General features: G+C 55.2%; 1 protein-coding gene across 2 annotated transcripts in view; it reads left to right on the forward strand.

Annotated features, from left to right (window-relative positions):
• The window catches only part of Vstm2l (V-set and transmembrane domain containing 2 like), a 33,526-nt gene extending 21,244 nt beyond the window's left edge, over positions 1–12,282 (forward strand). The window contains exons 2-4 of one of the 2 annotated variants that reach the window (XM_020172489.2): positions 1,534–1,703; positions 3,453–3,503; positions 11,072–12,282. In XM_020172489.2, coding sequence (XP_020028078.2) covers positions 1,534–1,703; positions 3,453–3,503; positions 11,072–11,344 — 494 coding nt within the window. In that variant the 3' untranslated portion in view covers positions 11,345–12,282. The remainder of the gene's footprint in view (positions 1–1,533; positions 1,704–3,452; positions 3,504–11,071) is intronic. The other variant, XM_074074732.1, reaches the window with a different exon arrangement.
• The last annotated feature ends 2,875 nt before the right edge of the window (positions 12,283–15,157 follow it).

Raw genomic sequence — 15,157 nt, forward strand, 5'->3', positions numbered from 1 at the left:
CAGTCAAGCTACATTCATTCTTATTAAGCAGGCCAAGCTCTTGACAGTTGTAGAGAACACGGGAAGCTGAATGAGACATTTTATAAACCTTGGCCTTGGGGATCAGAGACCTGTCAGGCTTTCTCTTAGCCCAGAGACCCATGGCTCAACACAGCTCCACGTGGAAACTCTGTGTGCAGAGCGGAAAAAAGAACAGCTTCCAGATGGATGTGTTTGTCAGTCCTGATAATCCAAAGTCCCCGTGGTCTGGAGGAAAAGGGACGGGACAGGTGGTCCCAGAACAGGGCTGTAATCCAGCATCCCTGTTGCTCAACCCAGAGCCCCCCCTTTCCTTGAACAGGAAGGGTCAGGAGGGCCCTCTGGGGTGAGAGTCTAGTGTCTGCCCCTCTGGTGGTCCCTCTTTGGAGGGCTGCACCAGGACAGGAATGGGGGGGTGGTGACACATCAGGTTCCCTGAGTGGCCTGCATATTGCCAGGCATCTCTCAAGGTGAGATAGTCCCTCTTGCGAAGAGGAAAGACTTCTAATTATACCTCAGGACAATATTTGGGGAAATGACAGAACATGTTGGGGAGGGGTGTTCCATTGATCCGGCATGGTAGGGACGGGGGGTAACGCCCTGCTCCTTCCTGGTCTAGGGAACAGCTTGTCCTGGGACTCGGTGGGGAGCTACCTGTCCGGCGGGAGGCAGGACATGGTCTCTTGGGCCCCTGGAGGATGCAAATGCTCCACCATCACCCCAGGGTGGCTGTCTGTACCTGGACTCCCTGCCCTGGGAGTCAGCCACAACCGGGCGACTAGGCGAACGTAGGGGGAGGTGAGGGACCCACTCAGGGTCACGGAGAAGGGGCAGTCTCTCAAGAGGGTCGACCTTGAACTGAGCTTTGACTGACAGGAGCCAGGCGAGCAAAGAAGGACTGAAGGAAGGACCGAGGAGGGAGAGAGAGGCAGGGTCACTGGACAGAGCGGAACCTCGCGGGGTTGGGGGAGCAGAGGCAGCTCGGGAGGCCTCTGAGCAGGAGCGAGGCCGCGTCGGATTTGGATTTATAAAGATGGTGCTGGTGGCTGTGCACTGGGGCCGGAGTGACACACACACAGGAGGGAAACTGGGAGAAGTGAAGAGATTGGCAGTCTCCCCCCGGCCTCCTGGCCTCACCACCTCCAACCAAGCTTTCCTCTGAACATCCCTCGCTGCATGTGTCCCAGGCGCCCTCAGCCTCCGGGATAGGGGCCGGGCTGATGGGCGGCCTGGCCTTCCGGCTCCTTTTATCCTCAGTCCGCGCTAGCGGCGGCGCGCACACCCTCCGCCAGCCTCTGCCCCGCCCTGGTCTCCCTCGCCCCGCCCCCGTCTCCATTGACCCCGCCCCCGCCGGCCATGAGCCCCGCCCATTACCCATAGACCCTGCCCCCGTCGACCTCTGCCCCGCCTAGTCCCCATAGACCCCGCCCCGCCGGCCCTGAGCCCCGCCCAGTCTTCATAGACCCCGCCCCTGCCGGCCCTGAGCCCCGCCATGCCTCCCTGTTTCTCGCACAGCTCTGTTCACAGAGACGCCGCACGATATGACGGCGCGGACAGGCGAGGACGTGGAGATGGCCTGCTCCTTCCGCGGCAGCGGCTCCCCGTCCTACTCTCTGGAGATCCAGTGGTGGTACGTGCGGAGCCACCGGGATTGGGCCGACAAGCAGGCATGGACCTCCAACCAGGTAACATCCTGGGGGTGGGCACCCGAGTGGACTGGGGAAGCCCTGCCCGGGGTTGGGGGCTCTCTGCCCTTCGGCTCCTCTGAGGGACTCAGGTGCCAGCTCTGTCCCCCGCAGCATCCTGCTGGGCTGCCTCCCTTCCGTCTTAGCAAGGTGCAGAGAGGCAGAGCTAGGCTGAGCCTCTGAGATCATAGTGACAAAGACCTCTGGAGAGTACAAAGGCCCTCCCCTCAGTGGAAGGCAAACTTTAGGCCAGAGGGACGGAAGCCAACTCCAGGTTATAGGGTAAAGTAGATCTCATCCCTCACTTTCCCCCACTGCCCCGCTGTGCAGGTGTTTTGTAAAGGGCTCTCTGCAAACACAGGGCAGCCTTGGTGCAGAGATCATCCCCAAGTTCACTCCCACGCACTCATGTATAGGAGCAGGCAAGCTCCAAGCCCCCCAATCACTAAACACACTCACCCCTCTATGCCCCCCTCAATCACGAAACACTCACTTCTCTACACCCACAATCACTAAACACACTCACCCCTCTGCACACACAGGCTCACGTGCACATGCCTACCAGAGCAGATGCTCAGGTGCCACACACTGCTGCCAACCACCAACTCCTGCCCCTGTGCCTAAGGGTCTTCTCCGGACAAGTGCCTGCTGGCAAGGTTAGGCAGGAGAGCCCTCACCGTGCTGGGCAAGGTGGAGGGCAACACCCTGACTCCCTCTCTGGCAGGCAGGGACAACTGAAGTGTCCTAAACCATCTCCCCAGGGTGCCCAGCAGGGTCAGCCTCCCATTTCTTGGTTCTCATGGGCTGAATACCCACCCACCCCCTTCATTAACTCCCTTCCCTTTTTTCTCTTGCTCATCATCTCTTCTGCTGGTTCTTCCCACCCACCCACCCAAATAAGCCACTTACATTTTTGTTTGTATCTTATATTTGGGGGAATGCCATCTACAACATGCATCCTTACATGTCTGCATGGCGGACATGCGTCATGTGGACACATGCAGGTTATCACCTTCACATCCGGTAAGCAGCATGCTCACACACACACAGGGTCATAAAGGAGCCTCGGATATAAACACAAGTACACGTCAAACTCTTTCTTGCTCCTGGAGGTGTCAAGTCCCCAACATAGCCTGCCACACGCAGGTGTAGAGGACCCCTGTGGCCGGAGGAAACCCTTAAGAAAGGAGTTGCCAGGGTTGGCTTGTAGAAACTTGTGTGCAGGCAGGGGTTCCATGGCATCGGGTACAAATGCATGTTTGCATATGTGAAAGTACCAACACATTCACAGAGCCAGATGGCCCAGACACCTTCCTACGGGGACATACCATGTGGATGCTTCCGTTTTTTTCCTGTTCACACTTACACACCCCATTTATACAGATAGCCTTCTGAATCTAAACAGAGCTCCTTTATATTCTTTTTATCTCACCTCCTCCCCCAACCGGAGTGGACACAGAGCTGAGGGACCCCAGTTCCAGACACCATGGTCACCAAGCATCTTTTGCTACAGATAGAATCTTTTCTATTATCATTTTAAATGTTTGACTAGCATGCATGAAGTGTGAACCTATGAATGGGATTCAGTGTGACATTTCTGCACAAGCACACAGCATGCACCCATCAGCTCCAGTCTCCTTTTATCCACAGTCTCAACTGTCATCATTCCTCACCCCTGACGTGTCTCCCCCACCCCCACCCTGTGCTAACACCTTGTCTCTGTTCTCTCTGCCCCCTCCCCAACAACAGCTAAAAGCATCTCAGCAGGAAGACGCAGGGAAGGACGCCACCAAAATAAGTGTGAGTTTTCATAATGACTTCTCACAAGGGCACTAACAGAGGATAAGGCTGTAACTTTAAAACAGATTTTTTTTTTTTTTTGGTCCGTTTCAGCAGGGAGTTTAGGCAAGAACATGGAGGAGAAGAAAAAGAAAGGGAGGAAAATGGCACAGCTTCATTTTTTTTTTTTAAGCCAGAGATTTTTCAAGTTCGTTGAATGACAGGCGTAAAAAATGACAAGGGGAGAGAAGATGTATTGTGTCCTGTGGGGCCAAGGCCAAGTGTGCCTTGGTGCTTCACGCCTGTCTCTGCAGCATTTTTCATTTGGGGAAGCAACAAGGTCTCAGGAGACTGAGTGGGCTCTCTTTCGGCCACCATGACTGACAGCTATGGCAGCTCAGCCTCTGTGTCCTTGGGTATGGGGACGCCATGACTGGTCAGGCGTTGTGCATTGACTCATTTTATTGTTGCAACACTCTATTGGAAAGGCCAAGCATTCACCTGTTTTACAGGTGAGGAAATTGAGGCTGGGAGATGACCCCAGGAGTGACTGGTATTTCTGAGCCCTTTGTACCAGGCTCTGCTGGAGCTGAGTGAAACTGGGGGCCTACAGGAGGCTCAGGTAGTGATGGTTTTTGTGGAGTCAGGGTGCCCAGAGCTGGACCCGGGAGAGGCAGACAGGGTTGAGCAAGGAGGCAAAAGGGAGCAGGGGAGAGAACACTGAGTAGAGGGAGCCAGTCTGGGGACACCTGAGGCCATGGGACCAAGCTAGATTTGTGCTGGGGCATGAGGTCAGCCTGGCAGAAGGCTGGAAGTCTACCAGCAGCACACTCAACAAGCAGGTAGGTGCCTGTGGGGTGTGGATGTGCCAAGTTCCCCTTTTCTGCTTAGGTCTCCCACAGCCTTTCAGGGACTAGTGGGAGAGCTCAGGACCCTAAGGTTAACTAGACACAGAGGCACAGAGGTCACAGCATAGAGAGTAACACCAGGCAACTTGGGAGTCTGGCATCGGGGTGGAGGCCGGGTGAGAGGTGGGCAGGTGAGGAAGGCAAGACTTTCAAACTGTCATTGGTGCCAACTGGCCCTGGGCACAGGTAGGGCCTGCAAATTGCAGCCATTTCCTGCTCCAGGTGGCTGACAGTCCACCCCCTGCCCTCACCCTCTGTCAAGGGCACTTCATGTCTAATGCCCTGTTTCTTGCCCACACACCCACCAGCCCGCACGGTAGAGGTCCCCGTGTGTATTAGCACCCCCATTCATCGAACCTCTCTCCTGTGATTTTGTTTGTGGTTTCAGGAATGGCTCAGAGGACAAAGTAATCTAATTGATTTAGAGGAGTATAATTGGAGCTGCTGCCCACGTGAGGGGAATGTGACTGTGCTAATTAGCTAAATAACAAGAATGTGCTCAGCGGGAATGACATCACCCCAGCTCCACCCCAGTCCCGCAGCAGCCGGGGGCTCTGAGGCCTGCCAGGAAACATGCAGACAGGCACAGGCCCTCAAGCGGAGCACCACGCAAACAGGTCTTCTTTAGTCCACAGGCAGCTGGCTGACCCACATTTGGGTTCCTGCATTTTCTCCTCAGCATTCAAGGTGCCCACGCCTCCCTTGGGCTCATCCTATCTTGCTTGACCACACTTTCCTCCCGTCCCAACCCTACTGCCTTTCTGCCTTCCCATTCCCTCCTACCCCTGGGCCTCTGCTTAGAAAGCCATTCCTCTCGCTCTCCCTCAGAGCTCAGCTCAGGGGAGGTCCCTGGACCCAGTGACAGCTGGCCCCCCTTCTCTTGCCTGCTGTGATTTTCCATTCCTGTATTTGCTTCATGTCTGTCTCCCCAGAGACACTGAGCCCAGGACTGGGCCTGCTGAGTCACCACCACGTTGCCAGGGCTCAGCTCAGAGTAGTCTGGCACGTAGTAGGTACCTAAAAAAATACATTGATGACTGTCACACATACACGCACACCTACAGACACATTGCCATGACTGTGTCCCATGCTTGTACATGAATGTGTTCAGGTGACATGAATCGGTGAAGGAGCTCACATGAGGACCACGGGGACCTGGGGAATCCCGGCCGATAGTCCCATGTTCTGAGGCTAGTTGTGATGGTCTAGCCCTGGAGTGGGGACATTATTTAACCTTTTTTGAAAGACAGTGTGTAAACCAAATGGTGCAGTCCACCAGCAGGGCGGGATGGGGCTTGGGAGGTGGGGTGGGGGGCAGAAGCCAAGTTAACCTTGGGAAGGTTCAGACCCTGAGAGTCGGCAGTGCTTATGGCCAAGTGGGATAGTGAGGACGCTGTGGGGCCAGCACTCATGTCCTAGGAGTTGAGCCCTGCCACCTCCCTGCATTTCCATGTCCCAAAAGTAGCTGTTGTCTAAGGCATTAAAAAAAAAAAAAATCACTTTGGAAACTGTAAAGTGCTCTGAATTTGGCCGTGTGAATGGCAGCAGTTGTTTACTAGGGTGGAAACTTGTTAACATGAATTTGTGAATCCTATGACTTCTTTTCCTGTCAAGAAACAGGCAAGGGTGAAGAAACTTCTTCCCTGGTCTGGAGCTCATTTACATGGGCGGGCAGGCCTCTGTGATGAAATAATAATACAGTAATAACACAGCAGCTGACTTTTAGTGAGTGCTTACCATGTGTCAGGAGCCATGATGACCGCTCCACGTGGATTAACTTAGCTAACTTGGGGCCTGGGGAGAGACCCCTGGCCTGGCAGTACCAGCCCGGGCAGCCTGCATGTACCGAGACCTCCCGGTAGGAAGGGTTTCTCCGTATCTAACTAAAATCCTTTGTGCTGCAGTTTAAGTTAATTTCCCCTTAACCAGTTTTGTAAGTAGAAATAGTCCTTGACTTCCTAATTTTTAATTGTTTTGGCAGAACAGGGAATTGAACTTGGGGTTTTATGCTTGCTAGGCCAGGTTCTACCACTTGAGTCAGGCCCTCAGCCCTTTTGCTGAGTTGTTACTCGGACAGGTTCTCTCACTTTCGCCCCTGTCAGCCTTGGCATGGTCCTCCTGTCTCTGACTGCTGAGTACCTGAGATCACAAATGTGTGACACCATGCTTGGCTCTGAGTTCCCATCCCACCTTCCCAGGGGACCTTTGTCACCACAAGATGATGGTTGGGGGCCACAGTAAGCAGAAGATCCTCCAGGAAAGTTGTGGTCACACACACCCAAGCCCTGCCCTCTGGGTCCCCTAGGCTGGTGTGGGAAACTGGCATTCATTAAGCCAATAGTCAGGGTGATAAAAGGAAAAGTCCCAATGGTGACCATCAAAGTGGAGGAGGAGAGCTGCTGGGCTCCGAGGGTCAGGAACAGGGGATCTGACCTCCCTGAGCCGGGGCTTCCTGGAGGACAGAGATGAGGCCTCTGCTGGCCCCTCAGCCACTGTGGGAGCCAGGGGAAGGTGTCCTGGCGGGGGCACATTGATAGGCTCTGCCCAGTGTTAAGAAAGAGCAGGTGGGAAGGGGCTGGAGTGGCTTTGGGAAACCCAGAAGGAGGCTGGGTGAGGACACAGCTGTGAGGTGCAGGGGCCTCACCTGGGCTGTGCAGTGGGGTTGGGGTATGGAGAGGAGGGGAGGAGCCCAGTGATATTCAGAGGGATGAACAGTGAGTCAGGTGGGTCATTCCAGGGCATGGGGGCACAACAGGAACTGTGATGTGGCAGGGGAGGCCTGGAGGGGGTCCCCAAATTGGGTTCTGAACGTGCTGAGGGGCTGGTGAAGCTGATGGAGGCTCAGAGCTGGGCCTAACCCAGGGAAAGGACTGTCTGACCCCTACTCTCCACCCCCGCCCCCCCGTGTCTCTGGGGTCACCACCTCGTTGGGAGGCCACATGTTGGCAAGGGTAGGCATCACGGGTACACATTGGCCTCGCCCTTCCTCCTGGCAGAATCGGCAGTGGGATAGGCAGGAGGAGGCTGGGCTGGGTTGTGGGGAGGACTGGGCCTCATCTTTCAGCATAGATAGGTGCTTAATTGCATCGATGCCTGGGCCTGATCATGATTTACTGCTGGCGCCCTGCAGGGTCTCCTGCCTCCTGGCCTCCCCAGTAGCCCTGCAGGACCGGGCCAAAGGTTTTCCACACAGTTCCTGAATGACAAAGCTGTTCCCACCACCCCCAAAAAGCTGGGCCCCTCCATGGGGATGGGGCTTCCCCAAGACAAGGAGTGGGGGGCCTGAGGGGTGAGGTGGGAGGGTGGGAAGGCAGACCTGAAGCTTCTGTCCATAGGTGGCTCTGCAGAAGTGTGGCCTAGGCCTGCTCTTCGTAGCCAGCTGGATGGTATTGGGAAAATCACTTCCCCTCTCTGAGCCTCACTTTTCTCACCTGGGCAATGGGTATCTTAGCAGCCCCCATCATGGGTCATTGTCAGGTTTAACTTGAGGCTTTGGCAACTCCTCCCAGTGAGGGAGCCCCCTCCCACACCTCCATTAGCATTGCTGCTGCTTTCATTCTGCTCCTGGGCCTTCTGCAGATGGTTCCAAGGGGGCAGAGAGGTGCTTGTGTCCTTGCCCTTGGTCTGGCTTCTGCATTAGGATGTCAGCCCTGCAGGCACCTCTGGCTCTGGCTGGTTCATAGCCACATCCACCCAGTGCCCAGCTCAGAGCGGGGCTCCCTTAGCAAATGTTTGTTGAATGAATGAAAATGTAGCCAGGAGATGGAGGCCAGGGTCAGAGCCCGGTCCAAGTGCCCCCTGCCCCCCTCCTCGTCTCTGAAGGTCATATCAGCCTGCAGGGTAGGGGGCGGCAGGCACAGGCCTCAGGCCTCTCCGTGGAGGGAAGGGCCTGGTGCCCGGCACTCCCTCCCTGGATGTGACTCCCAGCGCCTGCATTATTACTCCATTAGCGCCTTGTAGGGCTGACAAATGGAGGATAATTAATATCCGTGAGGGAAACAGATGTTGTGGTAATTCACTCCCGCTGCACATTTGCCTTGGTGTCTCCTAACCCGCCCGGGAGTGAGGCAGGACCCCGGGGCTCCCTGTGTCCTTGGTGGGAGTGATGGAGTCAGTGGGACAGGGTGGGCTCCAGCTGGGCCCCACACTGGGGAGGGGGCGTCCGGTTCTTGGCTCCCACTCCACGAGGGGCAGCTGGAAGAGTTCTTCCCGCTTGCCATTGGGAAGTTCTGCCTGTGTCCCACAGCCTCTGCTGTGCCGTAAATCCAAGGTTTTCTGCCTCCTGAGGGGTGATGACCAGCGGAAAGGCTCTGACTAAGGAAGATGGGTCCAGCTCCCTGTGCGGCCCACCCAGTGCTCTCCTTCTGGAGCCTGAAGGGCCCTGTGGCCCTGCCAGCTCTGGGTGGCCCTCTGTGGGCCGGAGTACATGGGGTTCAACCCAGGCTCACTTATTGACTCTGGGGTCCTGAACAAGTCACTTCTATCTTTGAGCCTCAGTTTTACCATCTGTAAAGTGGGTATACTTGTGTGTATGCACCCTGAGACAAGAAGCATGAGGCCTGGGTCCCACTTCAGTTGGAGAAAGGAGATGGGGTAAGGCCACTCACTCAACAAATACTAGCTGTTGTCCACGGAGGGCTGGGTTCCCTGATGGTCACTCAGATGAGCAGCACAGATATCCTCTCTGCCCTCCTGGCGGTTATGGCATAGCCGAGTGAGGAACCAAAATCAAGCCAACAGACGAATCGATTAAATGATTCAAAATTGATGATTGTCATGCAGGAAATAGACGGGTGTGACAGGGGTAGAATTCTTCTTGGAGGAGGTAATATTTGAGGGTTGCTGGGGTGTAGCACACAAGCCAACACCTGCATGTGCAAAGGCCCTGAGGTCAGGAGTTTCACATTTGGGATTTGATGACAGAGGTCTCCTAAGAAGGCCAGGGCAGGTACGTGAGGTGATAAGAAGTCACACGTACGTGTGCAGGCTGCACACACCCCTCAGGGACCATCCTCTTCTCATCTATGGGGTGCCCACCCGGGGCCCAACTTGCAGGGACAGGCAGGTCAGCTGGTTACTGCCCAGAAGAGCCTGTAGAGCTCAGGGCTGGACGCTGGGCCTGGAGAGCCTGAGCTGCTTGCTAACTGGTGGAAAATCATGGAACAAAGATGCTTGGGGTCGCCAGCCCACAGGTGGGAACCGATCTCGGGTCCAGGTGGAGCTGGGTTCTTCCAGCTCTAAGTAAGAAGGGTCCAGGGAAAGACGAAAGGCTTTTCCCACCACCGGCCCCCTCTCCTTAGACCCAACTTCCTCCCCCTTTAAGAAAACTTTTATTTTGCATTATAGACACATAGAAAGTTGCAAAAAATAGGTCACCAAGTCCCCTGTACCCTCCCCCCAGTGTCCCAGAGTGTATCTTAGGTATCTGTCCAACTGCCTTTTCTCTTTTATTTGAAAAGAGAGTCACAACAGGTTTATTTGCGAGTGCTAATCTGGGAATACAACTGGTGACTGAACAGAGAAACTGTGGTGTGGTCATCGGATGGACTGCTACACAGCAATGAAAAAGAGCCAGCAGATACATGAGCCCCGTGGAGGAGTCTAGTTGACACTGAGTTGTGGGGAGGAAGGCAGACACAGGAAACAGGCTCCCGCTAGAGAATCCCAGAACAGGAAAGGCTGAGCTATGGAGATGGAAGTGGGAAGGTGGCTGCCCAAGTGTGTGTGGGGGGTGGGGTGAGTACCGACAGGAAGGCCTGACGCCGTCAGTGCTCTGTGTGTCACCCAGGCACACACGTCAGATAAATGTCATCCAGCTCCTGCACTTCGTGGTTGACTGTGTGCAAGTTAAACTTCAATTCTAAAATGAAAACTTAAAAACCCAATCAGGGACTAGGCATGGTGACACGTGTGTCATCCCGGCACTTGGGAGGATTTTGAGTTCAAGGCTAGCCTGGACTACATTGGTAAGACTCTGTCTCCAAAAACAAAAACAAGAACACCCAATAAAAACTCAGACTTTACCAAGACTTATAATACCATCACTGCCTACTCCACTGAAGTAAACAGTTGTTAGCATCGTACATATTTGTCATTTAATTAATTAATTAATTTAAAGACAGGGTCTTACTATTTAGACCAGACTGGCCTGGAGCCAAGATTCTCTGGCCTCAGCCTTCTGAGTGCTGGGATTACAGGCATGCACCCGACGCCCAGCACCACATTTATTTGGAAGGAATTCGGGCCTTTCCTCTGGCAGAGAAGCACACCCCCTCTGCTGGGCTCCCCCAAACACAGCCCCCGTGGTGACTTCTGGGTTCCCTCCTGTGGGTTTTAAACTTCTACACACACAAGACTAAAACCAGTATAGAGCAAATCGTTTATTTACGCCAACAGTGTCCCGGGCGGCTTTGCAGCCAGGTCGTTCCCCTGCGCCATGCCCGTGTGCCATGGAACGCTGATCTGCTTCCCGCTCGTCCTTCTTGCCTGCCAAGTACTATTCCAGACCACTGCTGGTGGACCTTCGATTTGCTCCCACTTCCTTTTTCTTTTCTCTAATGAGCTCGCTCCCGTGCCGACTTGGTGGGGGGCCTCTGGGGCTGCAGCCTTGGCCGGGCTCCCGCCGGGCTCCGTGGTGTCCTCTGCCGCCAATGAAGGTCACGGTCTCTCTGTCGCCCCCAGGTGGTCAAGGTGGTGGGCAGCAACATCTCGCACAAGCTTCGGCTGTCGCGGGTGAAGCCTGCGGACGAAGGCACCTACGAGTGCCGTGTCATCGACTTCAGCGACGGCAAGGCCCGGCACCACAAGGTCAAGGCCTACCTGCGGGTGCAGCCCGGCGAGAACTCGGTCCTGCAGCTGCCCGAGGCGCCCCCGGCCGCGCCCGCGCCGCCGCCCCCCAAGCCGGGCAAGGAGCTGCGGAAGCGCTCGGTGGAGCAGGAGGCCTGCAGCCTCTAGTTGACGCCCCCCGGCCCCGCGCTGTACAGAGTGCATGAGGAGCCGCTGGGCCACGGGACGGACTGCTGCGGCCGGCCGCCTCCCCACCCCGGGCCGCCCTCGCTCAGCATGCAAGCCGCCCCCACCCTTCCCTTCCAGACCCTGCGGTGACTGAGCGCTGGGGCGGGGGCCATGCCGGGCCTGGGCTGCCCCTTCTGTCACCAGCTTCAGTGCAGTCCCGTGTTTTGCTTTGCTTGCTTGTACCCCGTCCCGTCTTGAGCCGGGGCCTCTCAGCCTCGGCTCCCTCTTTCCTACCATCCCCCGCTTGGACCTGGCGGTGTGGACAGCATCCCTCCCTGACTTTGAACTTGAACCCTCTGAGCAGAACTAGAGCCTCCCACCCCGGTGAGGATCTGGGGGAGGAGCCCCGGGAAGGCCTTTCTGGGGCGGTGGCGGTGGATCAGGGCCACTCCCAGAGCCCGGGAGAAGAGTGGGGCCCCACCGCCCCGGCGGCCCTTCCAGTTCAGCTTCTGCAACTAAAAGCGGCAACTCCAGGCGGGCCAGGGAGCGGACCAGGGATCCACCCATCACCCCGCAAGTCAGAGGGAGGCACTGCCTGGGCCAGGCCCAGGCACAGTTTTGCACCAGCAGGACCCCCTCCGGGGTCTTTGAGGCTCTCTGGAGAGCCCTCCCCCCTCTGACAGCCCTCCCCCGTGTCCCAGCCCCCTCTTGGAGGGGCCTGGGGCTGTTGGGAGTCAAGGGCCTCCCTCCACCAGTTCCCTCACCATTCCTTGATGGTTTGTAAATATTTCTAGAGGGCCCAACCCCACCCACCCCCGGAACTGGCTCAAACCTCTAGCCACCCTCAGCGATAGAGGGGGTGTGTGGGAGGGGAGGGGTCTTTGCCTAGGGGTGAGCGGGCAGCCCTGTACACAGATCCAACCAGCCAACCTGAATAAAGCCGTTTAAAACAAACTCCAGCTGTGTCTTTCTGGGTTACCTGCCCGGGGGTGCAGCGGTAGGGACAGTGAAGTGGGGGAGGGTGTGGCTAGCCCAGGCCCCTGCAGGAGTTGCCTCCTGCTCTGCCTGGCAGGGCCTGGCATCTTTGACAGCACAAGAGCAGGTGGGGCAGGAGAACCGGCTTTTGTGCTGCTCCAGTGCGGTCAACGGGCACTTGAGTTAGCCTGTGCTTCTGAGATGGTCACATACACAGAAGAGCACACCATTCCACGAATAATTACAAAGCAAAGACCTTTGTGGCCGCCACCAACCACACATGGCACTCCAGAGCAGCCTCCACCCCAACCCTGTATCTTCTCTGTCATCCCATCCTGTCCTCTCCCTCTTAAATGCAGCCTATGACTGACTTTTCAGGTAATCACTTTCTTAACATTTGCTTCATACCTGTGTATCTGTCACTTTAAACAAGACATTTGAGGTTTGGTTTGGTTTTGTGATGCTGGGGATGGAACCCAGGACCTTGCACATGCTAGGTAAGTGCTGTGCCCCTGAGCTACACCTCAGCCTATAAATATTTGAGTTTGGCTATTTTTTTGAACTGTGTGCAGGGAGCCAGCCTGTGTCCATGTCTCACGCTGTGTAATACTGCTGAGGCTCCTCTATGTTGGGCACGTGTCTAATTTATTATACACTTTTGTTGTTTGCTGCATAATATTCTGCTGTATGAGAATCCCAGAATTTGTCCCTTCTACTGTTGACACATTTCGAATATGTTCCTCCGGGTGCATTAGCAGTGGCCCGGCTCTGAGTGTCCGTGTCCCCTTGTGCACTGAGCATGTGACTCTTGAGGGGGGGTTTGGCAGGTCAAGGGCTCAGCCTCTTTACTTTGGGATCTCATTTTCTCCCAGCGTGCATCACCATCTTGTTTTTACAGTTGAGGAAACAGCGTGAGAGATGTCGAGCAGTTCTGCCACGATCACACGGTTGTTGAACTCAGGTCTCCCTTAGCCTTGAAGCCTGTTGTTCTGCTCTGATAGGAATGGACCCCCAGGTCCTCCTGCCCCACCCTGTCCTGGGCTCTGGGCTCCCCCTGGCTCATCCCAGCGGAGGGTCCCATCTGCCGTAGTCCTGCGAGAATCTGCCTGAGATGTGTCAATCTGGGGCTTTCAGGCCAGGCCCTCACAGCCAGCATGGCCAGCTTGTCCCTGGTCTGTGCACTTGCAGCCACCAAAGAGAACTGCCAAAGTGATGATTGATCTTGGCTCCGGGGCCCATATCCCAAGCAGGCCCAAGACAGGCATTGCATCCTGTTTCTAGATGGGAACACTGAGGCTCAGAGGAGGTCAGACGGATGGATGGATGGATGGATGGATGGGTGAGTGGGTGGGTGAGTGGATGGATGGATTGTGGATAGTTGCATGGGTGGAAGGTCAGATGGATGGATGGATGGATGGGAGGGTGTTTGGATGGATGGATGGACAGAAGTATGACTAAACCAGGCTGCGAAGCAGGCAGGACCCTGCCTCTGTTGCAGAATGCTGGCATGCAGGGTTGTCAGTCTAGTCTGCCCTGTGTCCTCTCAGGCCAGTGGCTAGCCTTTACTTAATGAATATGGTCCTTTCCAGAAATGTCCAAGTGCAAAGCTAGCCTTGAAGGCCCAAGGTCTGGGAGGGCCTGGGAGGACCTAGAGCGGTAACAGTACTCACCAGCCCTGAACACCTACTCTGGGCCAGGTGCCAGTGAAGGATCTCACCTGAGCTGCCCAAGAGCCCACGTGCCACCCCCACCCCAGCCTCCTGGTTCCATTGGGAAGGTGGACCTTGGGATAGGAAATCTCCTGGGAGAGGCATCTGCCCCACCCCCATTCTTGCTGTGCAGCCCCTCAGTTTCCTTTTCTATATAATGGGAATTCTCTAGGAAATGCAAGCCCAAGTCATAGTGTGCAGGCACTTCACACACACTAGGAGGCTGGACTCAAGAGGACAAATAACATCAGGCTAGGTATGTGGTACATACCTATAATCCCAGCTACTCAGCTGGCTTAGGTCTGAGAATCATGGATGGTCCAAGGCTGGCCTGTGCAAATGTGAGACCCTACCTGAAAAATAACTAAAAGCAAAAAGGTCAGGGGGTCAGGGGGTGTGGCTCAAGTGGTAGAGCACCTGCCTAGCAAGCGCAAGGCTGGAAACATACGTCTGCACAAAAACTCATGATTGCTGGTGGAGTGGCTCAAGCAGTAAGAGCACCACCCTACCAAACATGAGGCCCTGAGTTCAAACCCCAGTGCTGCCAAAAAAAAACCTCATAGAAAAAAAATTAAAAACCACACACACACAAAAAGAACTCATGACTGAATACTTAAGGCAGCATTGTTTATAATAGTTCCAAAGCAGAAACAACCCAAATGTCCATCAACTGATGAATGACTGCATAAAACGCTCTGTCGAGACCATGGAGTATTACTTGGCAATGAAAAGGAACAATGTTCTGATGCATACTACGCCATAGATGAATCCGGAAAGCATCGTGCTAAGTGAAAGCAGCCGGATACAAAAGGCCACATATTGGATGGTTCCATATATGTGAAATTTCCAGAAGTGGCACACTGAGGCAGACAGAGAGCACTTGGTGGTTGCCTGCCCAGGACTGAGAGTGAGGAGACTGGGCCGTGACCATTAATGGGTGCTGGTTTCCTTGGAGGGGGATGGAAATGTTTGGAAATTGATGTGGCGATGGTGACACCACTGTTTGAGTAAGCTAAAAGCCACTGATAGTACTCCAAGCCGGTGAGTCGTGTAGTATGTGAATTACATCTCAACAAAGCAGGTAAAGCAGCAGGGTGCTCCCAGCAAGAGCACCAGCTGGGTGGCCGGC

The sequence above is a fragment of the Castor canadensis genome, chromosome 5, assembly GCF_047511655.1.
Source record: "Castor canadensis chromosome 5, mCasCan1.hap1v2, whole genome shotgun sequence".
NCBI lineage: Eukaryota > Metazoa > Chordata > Mammalia > Rodentia > Castoridae > Castor > Castor canadensis.